This window comes from Clytia hemisphaerica, unplaced genomic scaffold, assembly GCF_902728285.1.
Source record: "Clytia hemisphaerica strain Z4C2 unplaced genomic scaffold, Clytia hemisphaerica genome assembly, whole genome shotgun sequence".
NCBI classification, from domain to species: domain Eukaryota; kingdom Metazoa; phylum Cnidaria; class Hydrozoa; order Leptothecata; family Clytiidae; genus Clytia; species Clytia hemisphaerica.
The window spans coordinates 235,539-254,024 of NW_027104191.1; the positions used below are offsets into that span (position 1 = coordinate 235,539).

Sequence of the window (18,486 nt, forward strand, 5' to 3'; positions counted from 1 at the left end):
ATTCCTTTCACACAGGCTGAGGAGTGGCAAGCTGAACAGGTTGCTCAAGTTGAACCATTAGATGTGGAGGGTTGGGTACTACCCACAATGCCCGGTTTAATCACTGATATCTTAATCTCATTGGACGATCGATTCTTGTATTTGAGCAACTGGCTTCATGGAGATGTTCGACAATATGATATCACTGATCGACGAAAGCCCAAGCTTGTCGGACAAGTAAGTTAATAGTTAGACAACCCTGTCTCATAACTCTATATACATTTCAAAACTAAAGTTAAAGATTTTGTTTTTGAATAAGAGTGATATCGTTTACTTACTCATCAATTTAATTCACAACCTTTTTCACGTTGGATTCTGATATGAAATATGTGTCTGGTATGAAACGGGAACACTTATCTCAAAATAAAACCTTAAAGTCTCCATAACTCGAACACGCAAGGTGAACAAAAACTTGTTTGAGTTAAGGAAATCTTGATCATATAGCATAAAGCTTACAAGGCATGAAGGGACGGGAAAACTTGTTCAAATTAAAGGAGATTCTACTGAATTATAAGCTCTGGGATCCCGTTTTCGTGAACAAATGACGCACATTTTTATAAATGCTGTTTCAGAAAATAGATGGAAGATTCGATCCGTGCCTGTAAGAGTATTGACTTTTCGAATCATACATAGTTTTCTGAAGGTTGCTAACTACAATCATGGTCGAAATATATTGACATTATTGGTTGTTTTAACGTTTTTCAGAATTTAAAGTTCGGGCGAGAATGGCGATTTCCGCATTTCCACTTTAGTTCACTGGATATTTCAATTTTGGAGGGCTTTAGTGGCTTCCAAGCTATATTCTCAGCCTTGATGGAACTTTTTTGAGCTTTTGGATCCTGAGATCCTAAGGTCTTAAGTCTGATGTTAAAACTCAGAGTTAAAACTCTACTTCCCGGCCCTAATTTATGGCACTTAATAATCACTTGCGGTTTTAAGATTTTGAGGGAATTTTCCTTTTATTTCAAATATTATGGCCAGCATTGTAGAGGAAAAAAAAGATAAAATATTTAGCGCAGATTAAGATGCTGGAAGCAATTTTAGTGGCAAATAAAGTAGATTTTGGATGGTTCGGTCTTTATTCGGTCTCGATGACGTCACAGAAACTAGATAAGCAATATTCATGATATTCATGATGTAATTTTTTATACGGAAGCACACAAAATAATCCGGAACAAGTGGCAAAATTTGCAACTAGTCTTTTGTTATTTTGCCACTAGTTCCGGGTTATCTCGGGTGCTTCCGTATAAAAGATTACGTCATGAATATCATAAATTTTGGATTATCAAATCATTATCAATTTCTGTATAGGTTTGGATCGGTGGTTCCATCTCTAAAGGAAGTGGTGTCAAAGTCTTGAAAGAAGGATATGAACAACCGGAGCCGACCATTTTGAATGGAAAGAAAGTTGAAGGAGCAACACAAATGATTCAATTAAGTTTAGACGGAAAACGTTTATACGTTACGACATCACTGTTCTCAGCATGGGACAAACAATTCTACCCTGATCTTGCTAAGTAAGTATTATGATCATAGATTTATAAAGCCCAAAGGGCTAGATGTCGGGCTTTGAGCCATCGCAGGCAAAAAAAATTGAATATTGGAAAAGTTATTGTTGCTATTGTTTTCGAAAACCCACGAAGCTTCTGATTGGTCAAGCGCTAAAATTCCATTGTAATGTCACGTGACTTAGGTAGGATTTCCTACATAACCACGGCACACTTTTCAGCAAAAGTTTTACATCTAGCCCTTCTATGATTATGACCCCCCTTCTCACAGACCCACGGGGAACCCTTCCAGCTGGAAAAATTGGCCAAAATATCGTCCCCTAAAGAAAATTTTCTTCCATTTTTTGTCCCCATTGAAAATATTCAAATTAGCCAAACCTCGATGTAAACTATTTATTCAATCCCAACTGAATTTTCTGACTTGAAAACAAAATAATTGAATTCCCAGCCATGAAAAATATGGAAATATCAATCCTCATCGAGATTCAGTTCGTTAATTTTATTCCCATTGGTTAGAAAAATTCTACCGGGTCTGTGAGAAGGGGATGTTTTACGAAAACTGAGATAGGTTTTCTCTTCAAAATAACGTGTTTCTGGGCCCACGAAACCGGGGGGTCATGGCCCCTTCATTTTATTTAAATAGAAAGTCATTTTCAGTCCTAAAATAAGATTCTTCTATCGATTCCTTTCAATCGAAACCGTGAAAATTCATTCCGGTCTGATGCCTCTCGAAATATCAAAATGATGCGAATTTAGGATAAAATCATTTTTTAATTCAAAGTAATTTGAATAACAGATAGTAGTTCTTTGAGATACCGCTTTAATATCAAAAGAAAGATTGAAAAAGGATGATAATTCTACCCCCGTTTAGAAAAGGTTATTGGCTGACCTTGACTTCCGACAGGGACGTGCCACTGAGGATCGTAAAATAGACTCAACAAAACATTGACCCCGATGGATAAAATTCAGAACCTATCATCTACCTAATTTAATTTTCTCAGCTACATTCCCGTTCTCCATTTCCATCTATCTAACCATGACCTCTTGGTTATACTGCCAGGTGTACTTCTCCGTAGTAAATTTAATGCTCTAGATCTGAAATATTAATATATATCTTCTCAATATAGACATGGGTCATTCCTTCTCCAAGTTGATGTTGACAATGAAAAAGGAGGAATGAAAATCAATGAGAAATTCGCCATCGATTTTGGTACTGAGCCTGAAGGACCGGCCTTTGCTCATGAAGTTCGATATCCTGGTGGTGACTGCTCTTCTGATATCTGGGTTTAAAATTGAAACTTGAAACGAGGTTTAATAAATTCATTATTCTGAAAGCAGGTTTAGAATCCATGATTAGATTTTAAGGATCTGTCCTTTTCCGAATCCATTTCTTTTTTATTTCAAGAAAAATAGGCTCAAGGGGCTCTCAAGCTAAAATTGACGAAATCTTGGCTATAATGAATTCCCAATCTGATTTTAATTTTAGCAATACCCCCGTATTTGAGCACCCATTTTTGCCTAAGTACCCCCCCCCAGGACTTTAAGTAACGAATGTAATTTTTCAGTTAATGTTTTGTTGTCTTTCGATCGTAAATAATTTTGTTAGTTTTTCATTTCTTCTGTGAATTTATATATCATCCAATCTTTTTTTTAAATAAGCATATATTATAAACGAATGAATTTTATTGGAGAAATAGAAATCCATCAAACTTTTTAAAAGTTATTTGTAGTTTTTGTGATATTTGTTGACCAATTTTCAATTATTTGACCCTTTTTAGACCAAAGCAATCTTGGCGAAAAAATTATCAAGAGAACCTTCGGAGAGATATACTTTTATATGACAGATTATATTGTCTCCCAGGCCGAAAATACGTTGCTACGTTTCTGAACAAGCTGATTTCTTTTTGACAAAACATAAGGAAATTTTAAAAAAATTGATTATTTCGAAATTAGCTGAATAATAGGCTTATTACAAACTCTTAATTAAAGCATTAAAGGGCATGTCTCACCCAGGGGGGGGCACTAACCTTGACGGTCGACAGGGACGTGCCTCTGGACCCTGGACCCTGTCAGATATGAATCACTGGTAAATTTGGGACCCTGTCAGAAAGAAAAATCGACTTACACCCTGAAAAGTGACCAAAATGACTAAAAGTAGACGCAAAATTGAAAAAGTTTCTAATTTTCACCCTGACAATCCTACGATTAAAAAAGTTACGAATGATATTAATATGATATCAGGGGATCGGCAAAGGATTGAAGATTCCATTCCATTTTTCCCGAGCCTTCTAGAGAAACTAAACCAGTACTTATAACCTTTTAAAGTTAGGAGCACTTTAGGATTAAACGATTCCATAATGAAAATGGATTATGGATTCCATGGACAATAACTTCTGATCTAATGGGGCTTTAGAACTGAAATCTGTCAGGATGGAGTATTTATGTATTTTCTATTCCTAAATAAAAAATCTTCCAGCTGGGAGCAGTCTACTGGGATCACTTATTCCTAATTTTTCTTTGAGTTCAAGTCTTTTTAAATTGAGGATTAAAGTATGTTTATTTGATATTAAGTGTTCAAATTAAACAATCTGGAAGGTTTAGGCTCTTAAGAACACGAAAATACAGACTAGAATAGAGCATCTAAGGATTATCAAATCCTTCATTGAAAGTAACATACTTTGCCTTAGCCGAAATGAGCGTCTTAGTCTGGAATGAAATATCCTACTAGGCTCTAAACTGATTTTTTACGTTATGCATGATATGTCGTTACGTTAATGACCTAAAATAAGCTCAGATAGAGCCCCGAAGGATTAATAATTCCATTTTGCGACAAGTTGGGGTTGGGGTAGATTCACCACTTTAAAATGAAATTTTTATTCGCCCAGAACGCTCGCAAAACCGCACTTTTTGGTATCTAAGAATGTTTTAAATTAAGTGGAAGTGACTTTTGATTAATTCTAGATTGTGATCAGTACATTTTAACGATGAAATGCATCTTTTATAATTGTTCAAGTTCAGTGATGTTTTTCGGATGGAATCTCAGATCAAAAAGTGCTCTTCATCATTGTTTCATAAAATATAGAGAATATGTAGCAAGTTCAGACCATCAGAATCAATCCAAGAGCCACTTAACTCTCATAATTCCAAAACTCTTAAAATCTAATATTTTGGAATATTGGATCCTTCTTTGCTCCTGGGACCAAAACCAAAAGTTCTAAGCTCGTGTGTTACACCTTTTTGGAAGATTTCATCCCAAAATGCTCGTTCAAATTCATTTTATTCAAGAAAAACCGTTTTTTAGAAAATTTATTGTCACGTTTTTGCCAAAAGTGTAAAAAACACCGACATAGGTGAAATCTTATTGGCTCATTTAAGCGGTAGAAATTAGATGAGACGAGATTCATTGTTTCTGACATCAGTGTAAGAAAATATTCAAAATGTCTGTGACCAAGCTTTGGCAATTGATTTTGGTCAATTTGATGCAAAATTAAACACCTATTTTGACCACAAAATATGCCCATAACTTTTGATTTAGAGAAGTTGGGACTTTGATGTAATACATTTTTCTATCACGTAGTATAGGTCTTATTTGATTTTGAAGACCCCCCCCCAAAAAAAAAAAAAAGAAGCAAAAAATCGAAAATTACGCAAAAACTGCGGGTTTTCAAGCTTGGTAACATTTAAATTCAAAATCAGCACCCTTAAATTGGCCAAAATCAATTCTAAAAGCTTGGTCACGCACATTTTGAAAAAAAGTGAAGCGTTTTGGCCATGGTCTATGGCAATCCCTCGTCGAATAATAAAATTTTTCAATCAATGTTTTCTTTAAAGTGAACTCTATTGTTTGATACTTTCCTCCAAAATTCTCCAGCGACTTTATATCTACAAATTGAGTCTGAAATCGTTTGTGCTTATAAAAAACTTTTCATTTTCTGGCTGGAGAAAATATCTTTTCAAAACAAAAATGAACGGATAACAAAATGGAACATAAACTTGTTTCGTGGAAGAAGTTTTATCTAATTTTCGTATATTAAAAGGCTGCAATCCTCAATACTGATAATTAGAATGTTCAGAGCAAACTTGAGTTCTACTAAAAAGTCTTATTTCATCGGGCGATTTATACCTCCATGCCCTATCAGATATCTTCCGAGCCTGAAAAAGGAACCCTTACCAGCGGCGCGTTCCCGTACCAAATTGCCTAAGATCTCCCAGGATCTCCCAGCAATTATAGGAACAACTTAAAAACCTTACAGCTTGAACCCCACTGTTTCTATCAATCAAATAGAGACAGAAATAGGATTTTAGCATCTTTCTCGTCTCTCCATTTTTTGCTTGATATGTACTATCAAATTTTCTAAAAAGAAATCTGAAAAATCAAAACAAAACAAAAATCTTAAAACATGACAAATCGAAAGTCAGGAACTAATTACCCACCCTTGCAGAATAATTTCCTGTGGATAAAAAAAGTGACGAAATGACGAACCATCCCATATTACACTCTTCTTTTGACACGCGTTTTTTTTTAGAACGTTGAACGATTTTCGATGCTCTTAATTCTTTTTGTTTTAAATAATAAAAGATTTTGTTTTTACATAAGTGTTCTTGTTTTATATCAGACACATAATTCATATCAGGACAGTGTCTGCCTATTGTTATGTTATGCTGTTATGAGCAAAAAATGTTTTTCTTTTCCTCTTTCTGACCAATCTTGCTCCAAATCTGTGTCAATCCAATGTGAAAAAGCTTGTGAATAAAAATAATGAGCTTGAGTGAAAATTTACTGGTTCTTATAAAAAGAGCGTTTGTCGAATGGCCATCAAATGAAAACTTCATTGTTGCTAGGTAGCCAAGAATCAAGATTTGTGCAACTACTTTCTTAAAATGATTTCATCAAAAACGTATATCCGTTTGAGAGATGGGAAATTAGCATTACAGGAAGTTTTTTGAATTGGAATTTTGAATTGGAGCTTTTTTATAAGAACAAAAAGGTCAATAACTTATAATTATTCTGAATGAAATACAGTGGAGTCTCTTTGACTCGAACCTCTATAACTCGAATGTCTCCTTAACTCGAACAAATTTTTTCGTCTCTTCAGTTAACAAAGTTTTATAAGTCAAACAAAAACAAATCCAATTGAGGCCCAATCGATCTACAGGAAAGACTTTTTCGAGAACTACTCAACTGAACGTTTGTAAACCTGATGAAGATATGATCCATTTGAACGTACATAAATTTTTCGAGAACTATTTCATAAGAATAACTTACAGCCATTCTAAAATTCTAAAATTTAGAAAACGAAGAATGAAGTAATTTCAAGTTCTTAGATAGAGCGAAGAGGTACACCTTTCCAGAGTTTATTTCGACTTTTTGAAAAACGCTATTCCAAAACCCTGCTCTACTTGCATTTAATTTAGAAATGTTTTACTACGAAATACAAAATCAACAAAACAAGAATTGTGTTGAAAGCTCTTCCGGATCTTGAGATATTTCAAGTTTTTTCTTAAACATCCCATCCCATCCCATGGAAACGGAATAGAAACGAGGCCCGGTAAGGATAAAATATCTTTTAAGAGAGGTTTGACCGTAAAAACAAAGGAATTAAAACAGCCATACAAAAAGGAATGGAAAAAGCTTTTGATCTCAAATTTTCAGAATTACTGAAAACGCTTCAAAAGTATCAAGTTCTCGTTTCAAACTGGAGAGGTCGAAAATAATCGATAAACTTGGGAAAGAACGATTGAAGCCCACTAAATCGATAGATTCTTATACAAGACATCTACGAAACATTCTTTCAGTAATGAATAATTATTTTAATGACTTTGTATACAACAAACATAAATCAAATTAAGAATTTGCAATCTTCCGTTTGTACGCATTTAGAGAAAAGAAACATCGAAAAATTTCCGATCTTGCTTTCATAATTTCAGTGACCTCATTATCAAAAACGTCATTAATGCGGGGTGTAGATTATGTAAGACTACCTGTCCCTATCCATATAAAAAGGGTAGATCACTTCTTCAAAATCATCAAATTCGACAAACGAAGAAACAGCAAGAACAACAAGATAAAATAAGAGAAATCGAGGAAAAGAAAGTTTACGGAATCGAGTGCAATTACAATTATGAAGACTGTTACATCCACTGCTGCCCTTGCTTGCATCATCTTTGGAATTTCAAACGCCCTTATAGCGCCCACAGCTACAGGAACCACACCACCAAGTGTAGTATGTCCTGACTTCCTTTGTAATGGTAAATATAATGGAAACCACGAATACCCATATGATAAGCACTACTTCTTACAATGTAATGACGGTCAGGCTAATTGTCAAGCCTGCTGGCCATTATCCTTAGAATTCAGTGAGCCATGCAACCAATGTTTGTACAACCGAAAAGACGAATGTGTCACCACACAACCATGGGAACCAGCAACCACCTTCGAATGTCCAGATGAGTGCCCCAACCGAGGATATGATTTTAACGGTAATATTGAGGACCCAAACAATAGAAGGCAATATATTGGTTGCTGGCAAGGAGTCACTGTTGGATGTGTTGCTTGCCCAGGTGACTTAGAATTTAGCGAATATGAAAATGCTTGCTTGTTCGTAGGCAAATATTTGACAAAACCATCTGGTGATTCTAAACCAGAGCATCATTTTTAAATTTATTTAGTTATTGTAATAAAACTTAATATTAACTAATCAACATTTTCACGTAGCAATTTAGCAATCAAATTATATTAAATTTGTAATACTTTTTGAAAATATTACATGTATCTTTTATCACAAGGACTTCGAGTTTATTATCTTTGTTTGCAAATCCTCCCGGTCATAACATGAGATCAGATTGTGGTTGTTTTCTGCCCACCACGCTGAAGCTCTAAAGGGATGGGTAAAAACATAACAATCTGACAAATATGCAATCTCGAAATCGTAAGGACCGCGTTCGTCTAAAAGGACCAGGAATACGTGATTGTGTTTATGAATAGGGTGCTGTATCAGTTTTTGACTTTTTGAGCGCACAACAAGATTCTTGTTGTAGAATTATCTGCAGAAGGACTAAGTATTTTTCTCAGATGTTTAATTTTCAAGCGCCTTCAGAGATTTACCGTGCGCGTAAGAAATTTACGAACAGCTGTTATCAGGTTACCCGGTCACGACTTTTAAATTAATGCTACGTGAATATAATAATTTTTGACGTCAACGAAAAAGTGACGTCAAATATATTTTTTGTTGTTTTTAAAATCCGAATTTGAAAGGAAAGAAGTGCTTTTGATTTCGAATTTCGAAAATAAAGGTTCTACTTATACAGCTCTTCAAGATTTTTCGAGAATTAATCAAAATTGCTGAATATTATTAAACAATTTGCTGGAAATTGTGATAGTTATTAGTCCAATCGATTATAGAGATTGTTCTGAAAACTTTTTGGGGAAAATAAAATCCCAACAGTGTTTATCCGGCTTCATCATGAGACGGTCAATAATCAATCTTGATAATATTTACGAAGATGGCGTTGATTTCACAATTGAAAATTCAATCCCAATATTTGCTTTGGGGAATCGTGTACCGGTAATTCAGCACTTAAACATTGGATCTGTGGTCAAATCAACGCTTCCCGCTTATTCTACGTTAAGAAATGGTGATTGTGGATATTTCCGTCGACGAAGGCCAACCCTTCTCCTTGGAGGAGAAGCCGTAGATTCAAACATCGATAGATCGGAATACCATCAAAGATCAGTGTTGAACAACACACCTGATGTCATTGACTTAACTTCAGATTGTGAAGATTCCCTTTGCGATAAAAGTTTTGTGATTTCAGAAACCACTCAAAGCGCAAGGTCTGATGTTGGAAGATTTACTCAGAGTCATGACTTTTTAAGATCTGCCAACGAACAGCAAAGTCAACGACAACCAGATGTTTGGAATTTACCTACAAAGCCAATACCATCAGTTATAGATCTTACATCGGACACAGAAAGTGGTTATGATTTGCTCTCCCCAACAAACTCTCAAAACACTCAAAGATTTGGAAAATCACATCGACGTCGAAAACGACGCAACCGAAAACCTTATCAACGATATTTCCAAGTCTTGGCTAACGGTATTCCTGCGGAATCTCCAGATAACGAGGAAAGTGAAAAGAGTGAATTGAGCCCATTACCATTCTTTCCATCAACCTCAAATCTGGCAAACATCATTTCAATGGACGATAAAGCTCGCACAGAATCATTTAAAGAATCCAAAAGAGCCGGTAAACGAAAACGTGATTACCACGAAAGTGAAAGTGGTGATGATTTGCTCTCCCCCACAAACTCTCAAAACACTCAAAGATTTGGAAAACCACACCGACGTCAAAAACGACGCAACCGAAAATCTTATCAAAGATATTTCCAAGTCTTGGCTAACGGTATTCCATCAGAATCTCCGGAAAACGAGAAAAATGACAAGGCTGATTTGAACCCATTGCCATTTTTTCCATCAACCTCAAATCTGGCAAACATCATTTCAATGGACGATAAAGCTCGCGCAGAATCATTTAAAGAATCCAAAAGAGCCGGTAAACGAAAACGTGATTACAACGCTGGATATAATTACGATGAAAGATCAGTAAAAACACCTCGACTTAATTAAATAACAAAAAATGTACATTATATATTACACAAAATACTTATTCACATACATTTTTCAAATCTTTGTATTATATCTTTTTGTTTTACATTTTTGCACATTTTGTGACTTTACGGAAGTGTTCCTCCATCAACAATCTCGGTCAAAATATATTGAGGATTTTGGTTAATTCCTCGTTTTCAGCAATTTAAAGTTCGGGCGAGAAAGTCACTTTTGGGCTAATTGATAAATTTATTCGAATATTTCAATTCGGGAGGGGTTTATAGACTTCCAGGCTATATTTTGAGCCCTACTAAGTCTCAGGTCTAGCGTTAAACTGTACCCTTCCAACCTAATTTAGAGCGCTTCCAAATCGTTTGTGGTTGTAAGATTTCGTGGGAATTTCCCTTTTTTCTCAAGTATTACGACTTTGATTGAATTTATTACGCTCTTTTCGGATGTATGAAAGCCGGATTAGGCCTGAAAATTACTAAACGAGTTCGACCGACTTAATCAGCTGTTCCCTAGAAAATGTTCCATTCTTATCTATTCAATTGAAAAAAACAAGGTTGTACTAAAAAAAGTCTTTAAACACAGCGTCATTTTGTAAAGTACATGTCGCTACCTTAATTCAAAAGGGGCCTATGTCTATTTTGGTCATTTTGAGAAAATTGCTATTAAAGTTTTTCCTTTATTCTGAAACCATTTTTTGATGGTAAAGCTTTGAAGTAAATGTTTTGTGAAGGCTATAGCTTGAACTTGTTTTTTCAATAAAAATGCATTCGTTTGGAAAGTACACATTTTTGTACGTACCAGGTGCAACTTAGTAAATCTTGCCAGAGTGGACTTAGGCCTTTTTTGAATTAAACATGAATTTTGAAAAATGTGTGAGGGTTAATTTCTGCCCTTAAAAGTTCAAAATCTGCACACATGACACTCCAAATAAAGCCAGTTACACCTAGATTCAAGATAAAGAGAAAAGACAATCTCAGTAAAACAAAGGAAAACTCAATTAAACTTTTTAGGATGCATGGACTTAGGCCCATTTGCAATTCGATTGGACTTAGGCCTCTTTAAGACTTAACAAACTTATTTTGGTGGACTTAGGCTCTTTATTGTAAAAAGTTGATGAACTTAGGCCCTTCTATTGTCAAAAGTTGATGGACTTAGGCCTCTTTTGAATTAAACATCACTTTTTTCAAAGCTTCAATAGGAACTTTTGAGCCTTTTTAACTTTAAAAACTACTTGTTATGTACATCAAAAGAGAGCAAATGAGCCAGAGATTGAGAAAAACTAAAGATCTCAAATTCCATAAAAATGGACTTAGGCCCCTTTTAAACTGGGGGTACCTGGACTTAGGCCCCTTTTGAATTAAGGTAGCGATGTGTAAATTGTCCTTATGCTTTTTTTGAGCCATTCAAGTAGTCATAAATCTAAAGACAGTCGGTTGATTCTTTATAATAAGGTAGTTTTTTGTCATTGGTCGCTGTCGGAGAGGTATCGTCATATCAAACCTTTGTACGTCAGGAAATCAAACAAAAAAAGATTAAAATTCATAATCTATTTCAGAAGAATAACAAAATGATTAGAGATAAAGTGCTTATTAGAAATTTTTGGCAAAATTGTAACAAAGTTTTTTGTTAAGTGAATAAATAATAACAATATTTAACAATAAATGCAAAAGAAGATAATAAAGTAAATAACAAAATTATAATTGTCAAAAAATGTTTATTTGTCTAATTATAGTAAAACATCTTGTAAACATTCTAAGGGTGGGTCAAGAGGGCGTTATAGGCGTGATAAGGGCGTGGTTTTTACACACGGCTTAGATCCCCTGGTGACTGTTCTATTCGTTCAGTTTGTCCGATTAGATTGTTGTCAGCGTCGTAGGTGAGTTCTTGGACAACAGTTGTGGATGTTGTTCGAACGTCAGGTTGTGAAGGTGTCGTTGGTGTTTGATATGCTGTTAATGTCAAGAAAATGTCAGTCGTTAACTTACTTGTCTCTTAATGTTAGTCGTTGACAAATACTGTACGTATGTTTTTTTATATAAGAACAGACTTTAAGAACATCGATGGCAAAAGTATTAAGAAATAAGTTAAGAACATTTTAAGGCAGTACAAACTCAAAAACAGCCAATTTCTTAGAAAAATCGCACAAAAATACTCACAAAATGAAAATGAGAACATATTGAGAACATTAAGGCTTTAAAATCAAAAAGTTAAGAATATCCGAAGGCTCATAATATTTTGGATGTTCTGTCGGAATAAATTCCCTAACATATAGCGGCATTTTGGCGCTAGAATTTATAGTTTCTTCTTTAATGAATAGAGTCAAGTCAGTCACCAGTCATGAATGTTATGTGAATCAGAAGAAGTCTTGTCAATATATAGGGTAAGGTTTTGGGAGAATATACTTAAACCTTGAAATAAATCAATGTTACTTACCAGGTTTTGCTGGATAATCATCGGGAATGTCTTCAAACGAATCTGAAATTAAACAACGAAAAAATTATAGACTTGTATAATACATTCAATATTGTGAAATCATAGTAGATCTGCGAGTAAGAGGTTTTCTGAACAAATAACCAACGAAGAAGAAGTAGGTAACATGATCGTAGGAAGCGATTACATTAGCATTTTAATGAACAAAGAGATATATCGATCTAAATAAGAGCTATTGTAAATATCAAAATGAACCAAAAGCAGCTTCTGTCATATTAAATCTATTACTCAAGATGTATGGAAGGATTGATTTATTTAAAAGTAAATATCTTACCATCACTGGGCAAGGAGTCATTATCATCGTCTCTTGGTTTCTCACGTCTAGTAATGACCGGTTCTTGTTTTCCACTTGGATCAATTCTCAATTGAATATCCATGCTTTCCCATTCTGGTAATTCTTCATGGAATTTCAAACTATCAGATTGCGTTTCGTAATCTTTATGTGGTGCTGCTGGTGAATTATCTGGCGAATCAACTAATACCATACTGTGTGTTTGGGATTCCATTGGTTGACGCGTCTTCTCCATGTTGTAATTGAATGTGGCTGGCTCTTCTCCTTGGTGGAATGTAGCTTTGGAGAGGGTGACCGTGTTATCGGCAATGTCCCGTCCATTGTTGCTAGGCATTGCTTCGAAACGGTATCGACGCTTATAGCAGAGGAGTAATGCAATAGCAAGAACTGAGAGCCAGAAAAGTGTTCCCAAGACAACCAAACCGATAATCCAGAATGTAATGACGTAAGAAGCACGCGCCGGGCCGTCGCCCACATTTCCTCCGAACGTTGAATTTCCAGGTGCTACGGCTGTTGTAGTTGTAACAGGGGTGGTTGTAGTTGTAACAGGGGTGGTAGTAGTTGTCGGAGCTGAAGAAAGATTATAGAGCAAAAGTGGTAAAAAACTTCTTCTACTGATTCAAGATAAATAATGTAGAAAGTAGCGAGGAAACTTAATTATCCTTTAGAAGCACTGGTGCTAATCCGTGATGATAATTTGCAAGGAAAATTCTCTCTGACAATCTTCAAATTTTAAATAATAACCTTCATCACACTAACCTGGAGTTGTGGCAGGTCTTGGTGGTGAAATAGGTGGCGTTGGAGATCCTGGTACTTCAAAATCTGGTTCATAAACAGCAACCAACGTAAATCTACAGATAAAAGAACATTGTAGAAAATTTATAAGAAATTCATTTCAGATGCTATTGATGTATTATACCGATTATCAAGGTAAGAAAATTTAGAAAAATTTAGACCGAGTTTCATGCTCTTCGTTTCTTCGTCTGATGTAAATCACCAAAGCTGTCAAAAACCGATGTCCAAACAACGTACATGTAATGTTATTAACGAACATTCAAACAACGTTGTGTACAAAACATTAAAAGCTATAAACAAACTGGGTCAAACTCTGTTTTTACGAAATTTTCAAACTTTGAGAATCTCATGTTCCCAGAAATTTCCAATATGGAAAGTGACATTCCCAATTATTTTCGAAATATGAACTTTCAATTTTTGAGAATATGAGAAAGTTGATACTATTAGATCTTTCGAAATTTGAAATAACTATTTACTTGTATTGACTGTCAGGGTCGAGTGGGCCATTACATAATGCTTGTTCTGGATCGGTACATGTCTCGTTTGCGACTGCGTAGGTGAACCATTGCGGATTGTCTGTGTTGTCAGCTTCTTGAACCTAGTGAAAGAATGATTAAACAAATTCATCAAAGGGATGATATGAGATTATTCTTAAGATTCTCGTCTTAAAATATTTCATAATTAGTTCTGAGATAATACTCCGAATCTTTATGTTGTCGTTGAAAAATAAATGGATGGCGAAAATACAAAATAATGCAGGTATATTTAGTAGGCATTTGTTCAACTATGTGTTTTGACTGTAACTATTAGCCGATCTCATAGAATTCGTGCATTTGTTACATGCTATTTTCTATTCAATTTACAGAGTAAAAATGCACAAATCTGTGCAGATTTCCCTTCGAGAAAAAATTGATTTTTTGTCATCATTCAATGAAGTTGGGATTTCAAGAACTCTTTCTATTGTTGTTGTCTTTGTAAAGCCTTTAATCTCAACTCAGAAAAGAGTGTTTCAAGATAAAATTTGATCACCGCAGAGACATAGAAAAATATCATGTACTAAAAACACGAATCCTATGAAACTGGCTAATGTGCTGAAAAAAATATGCGTAGCATTTTTTCTCAATTATGGCATTTTAAGTAGATTCCGACACTCCACTTGGCAGATGAGATCGTTCTCAATAAGGTAATGGCAAAAGGTTTAAAAAGTTAATGAAATGTTAAATCTAAGTATGATGGCCACCAGAAGGAAGATATAAAATCCTTTAAAACTAGAAAATATAACTTACAGCACGTCGTTTACGTCTTTCAGTTGGAGTAGTAAGTGTCGATGGAATATTGGCAATAACGAATGGATGTCCTGAATATTGTCCTTGTGTAGTAGCCTGGTAATGGGTAACTGGCTTGCGGTCAGCGCCTACGACATTACCTTCTGAGTCCACTTCTTGAGCCACAACCAAGAAATGTGAGACACGTGATGTATCGAAATCAGCTAATGAGAAATTGACAATTAGACTAGATCCCTCGACTTTTGGAAGTTGTCCTTGTCCGCCTGCTGGTGGGCTCAAGATAGCAACAACGTTGGCTGTTGAAGAGTTTAAGTGTCGAGTGTTCTTAGCTTGGACAGTTAAGTTGAAATATAGTGTTCCATCATTATCAGCTTTGCAATTGAGATCTGACCAGTTTGTGAGTCGATCTTGAATTTGCCACCATTGTTGCCGGCAATGATGCTGTATTCGATGTTTGAGTTTCCAGAGATGTCGGTAGCATAGACGCGAACAACTTCAGTATCAACTGGTGAATTTGAAGCAACTGAAGCTGAGTATTCGGTTGGACTGAATACTGGTGTTGATGATGGCACTACGATAGTTGCTGGTACACATGTCTTGAATCTACCATCAGATGCACATACAGCAAATGCGTATCTTTCAGATGGTGGTACTTCCTTGATTGTGATTTCACCCGATGTAGAATCGATACTGAAATGTTTATCAGTGTCTGGGTTTGCTTGATCCAAGAAGGAGTAGGTTACAGCATCTCCGTCACCATCAGTTGCGTCAACTTTGCCAACAAATTTACCAACAGTTGGTTCATTGACAGAGAAAAGGTAGGAGTCAGAATTGAATGCTGGTTGTTTGTTATTAACATTGGAGACTGAAACAGTGATGTCTTTACATACTGGAGTATGTAAACCGTCATCAACGCATGCTTAACCGTGTAAGTTGGTCTGAGTCCAGAATCTAATTCACCGTTCACCGAGATGAGACCTGAGTCAGGAGAGATTGTGAATTTATCATTATCACCACCTTGGGCGAGAGAGAATGTAGCCGTTGAGTCACCATCTTGATCCGAAATTTCGACGGTACCAACTGGTGTTCCGATTGGAGCTTGCTCTGATATGGTGAAAGCAGATGAGCTGATGATTGGAGCAAATTCGTTGACATCCTTGACTTTGACAAAGAAGATGACAGAGGAATTGAATTTACGGATTGTATCGTAAGCATCCACGGTAATGGTATGAATATTATGTTGTTCGTAATCCAAGGATTTAGCTAAAGTAACTTTTCCATCTAAATCAATCGCAAACATGTTGTTGCCAGAGTCGTCGTGGATAGTGTATTCCAAGAGTGAATAATAGTCTTGAGCTGGACTTGGTAAAACACTGGTGATGAATGTACCAAGGGTAGCGTTTTCGAATAACTCGATTGAATGTGAACCAACAAAGTCTGGACATGGATTGACAGTTGACCTTTGGACTTGGATATCAAATCGACCAGGGGTTGAGCTACCGTGAGTATCTTTAACCGTAAATCCGATAGAGTAAGCTTCTTCTCTATATTGATATAAACGTTTCCTAAGTTTCAATACACCTGTTGATGCATCGATTTCGAAGATATGAAGATATTGTGATGATTGATCTAATTGGTAGGTCATCGTGTCTCCAGTATCAGCATCGCTGGCTATGATCTTGGCAATGGAGGCTCCAATCAAAGCATATTCACTGACACGTCCAGTAACAGGGTTACTAGCAAGGACTGGTGCAGCATCAAGTACATCAGTGACAGTGACTTTAACAATACTTTGTGAAGACAGACTACCACGATCCTTTGCAGCGACTAAGAATTCATGTACTCGAGCTGTTCCAAAATCAAGTTTGGATTTCAAAGTAATGAGACCTGATAATGGATCGATTTGGAAGACTGATGATGGTTCGACAAGACTGTAGGATATTTGTGATCCTGTATCAGCATCAGTGGCTCCAATTCGGATAACTGAAGATCCAATTGGGCTACTTTCAATCATCGTTGTCTCATAAATCACACTGTTGAAGACTGGTAATTGATCATTTTCATCCACAACGACGACATTGAATTCTCCTTGTAATGGTGTGTTTTTACCGTCCGATACTTCGTAACTGATTTTGAAACTTTCACCAGCTTTAGTTTGTAAAGATGTGTTCACTCTGATATCTCCATTCTGGTCAATCTTGAATAAACCTTGATTGTTGGTTAATGTGTAGATCAAATTAGATGGGTTTGTATCTTGATCAGTGACCTTAATACAACCGATTGCAGCATTAGTTTGTGTTAATTCTGAAACAGTAACTCTGGTTGGATTGCTAACCAAGACTGGTGAAGCATCATCTTTGTTCTCAATAATGATAACAACTCCAGCCTCCATATCAGCAATTTCTGGTGTGACTGGTGTTGGAATAGAGGCTGTAACTTTGAAGGAATAATATTGACGTTGTTCATAATCGAATGAAACCAAACTGGTGATTGTTCCATTGCTGTCAATAGTGAATAATCCATCAGCTTCGGAACTCAGTTTATATGAGACATCATTGAAAGCAGGTACTATAGCTTGTTCAATGAAAGTATTAGCTGGTGTGTTTTCAGGCAATGTCTTTGAGTACAAACCACGAGTGAAGGTGTAAATAGATGGATGACCATACTCACGGCAATCTAACCCACAATTATTCTCAAATGAACGATCTTCAGATCGGATGATTCGAACGATTAAGCTTCTGGAGAAATTGTGTTTACCATCAAAGACGTCGACAGTTAATTCATAAATATTGATATCAGCATCGGTGATACAACGGATGGTCTCAATATTTCCCATAGGTGTCACGGTAAAGATTGGGACATCGGCATCACCAGATTTAATACAGTATGAGAAACTGCTCTCTGTATCGGGATCACTAACTCTGGTTCGTGAAACCAAGGAGCCTGGAAATGGGTAGAAAAAAAACGAAATTACAAAAAAGTCATTTGCTAGATGATAATTAACGAATTATAATGATTTAATGTAAGATCTAAAGACCTCAGTCCTTTGTCTTATCTACTGGCGTTTGTTTTTGCGACATTAAAAGTGTTTAAAGGATTAAGCTATAATTTTGATGCCATTTGAGAATTATTTTATACTATTTCAAAAAGCATTTGGTTTTAGCCCAGTCATAGCTCCTCGATAACCAATAGTTTTGGGCTTAGCATTTTTCTGGCCCATTTCGGACAAATACGTCTTTCAGTGTTAAAGAAAAAACTCAAGATAGATAGAGTCGATATTTTACGTGAATAGTCCAGTAATATAGGACTTTCAAATAGTCTTTTAATTTTTTTCCACGGCGTCCACTACCATCTGGCTCAGCTATAAAAAAGAATCTAAGAACTGAATGAAACAATTGAAGAAGCGGGGATTTGGGGATTTGCCACGAACTCCTGGTGTGAGTTGCTGAGGTCTTGAC

General features: G+C 35.8%; 3 protein-coding genes across 4 annotated transcripts in view; 1 reads left to right on the forward strand and 2 right to left on the reverse strand.

The window, feature by feature from the left end:
- The window catches only part of LOC136815048 (methanethiol oxidase-like), a 137,258-nt gene that overhangs the window by 11,801 nt on the left and 106,971 nt on the right, over positions 1–18,486 (forward strand). The window contains exons 8-10 of one of the 2 annotated variants that reach the window (XM_067071486.1): positions 16–216; positions 1,351–1,556; positions 2,675–2,958. In XM_067071486.1, coding sequence (XP_066927587.1) covers positions 16–216; positions 1,351–1,556; positions 2,675–2,837 — 570 coding nt within the window. In that variant the 3' untranslated portion in view covers positions 2,838–2,958. Of the gene's footprint in view, positions 1–15; positions 217–1,350; positions 1,557–2,674; positions 2,959–18,486 lie in introns of those variants that run through there. The other variant, XM_067071485.1, reaches the window with a different exon arrangement.
- LOC136815043 (uncharacterized) lies at positions 11,698–16,934 on the reverse strand. Its single transcript, XM_067071477.1, has 6 exons — positions 15,029–16,934; positions 14,219–14,340; positions 13,707–13,798; positions 12,930–13,517; positions 12,599–12,640; positions 11,698–12,114 (listed from the first exon to the last, which is right to left on the reverse strand). Exons 4-6 carry the CDS (start codon positions 13,279–13,281, stop codon positions 11,966–11,968), a joined length of 543 nt encoding a protein of 180 aa, XP_066927578.1. The 5' UTR covers positions 13,282–13,517; positions 13,707–13,798; positions 14,219–14,340; positions 15,029–16,934; the 3' UTR covers positions 11,698–11,965.
- Positions 15,768–18,486, reverse strand: part of LOC136815044 (uncharacterized) — a 41,752-nt gene continuing 39,033 nt past the window's right edge. The window contains 1 exon segment of the mRNA XM_067071478.1: positions 15,768–17,971. Within this exon segment, the coding sequence (XP_066927579.1) occupies positions 15,768–17,971 (2,204 nt within the window).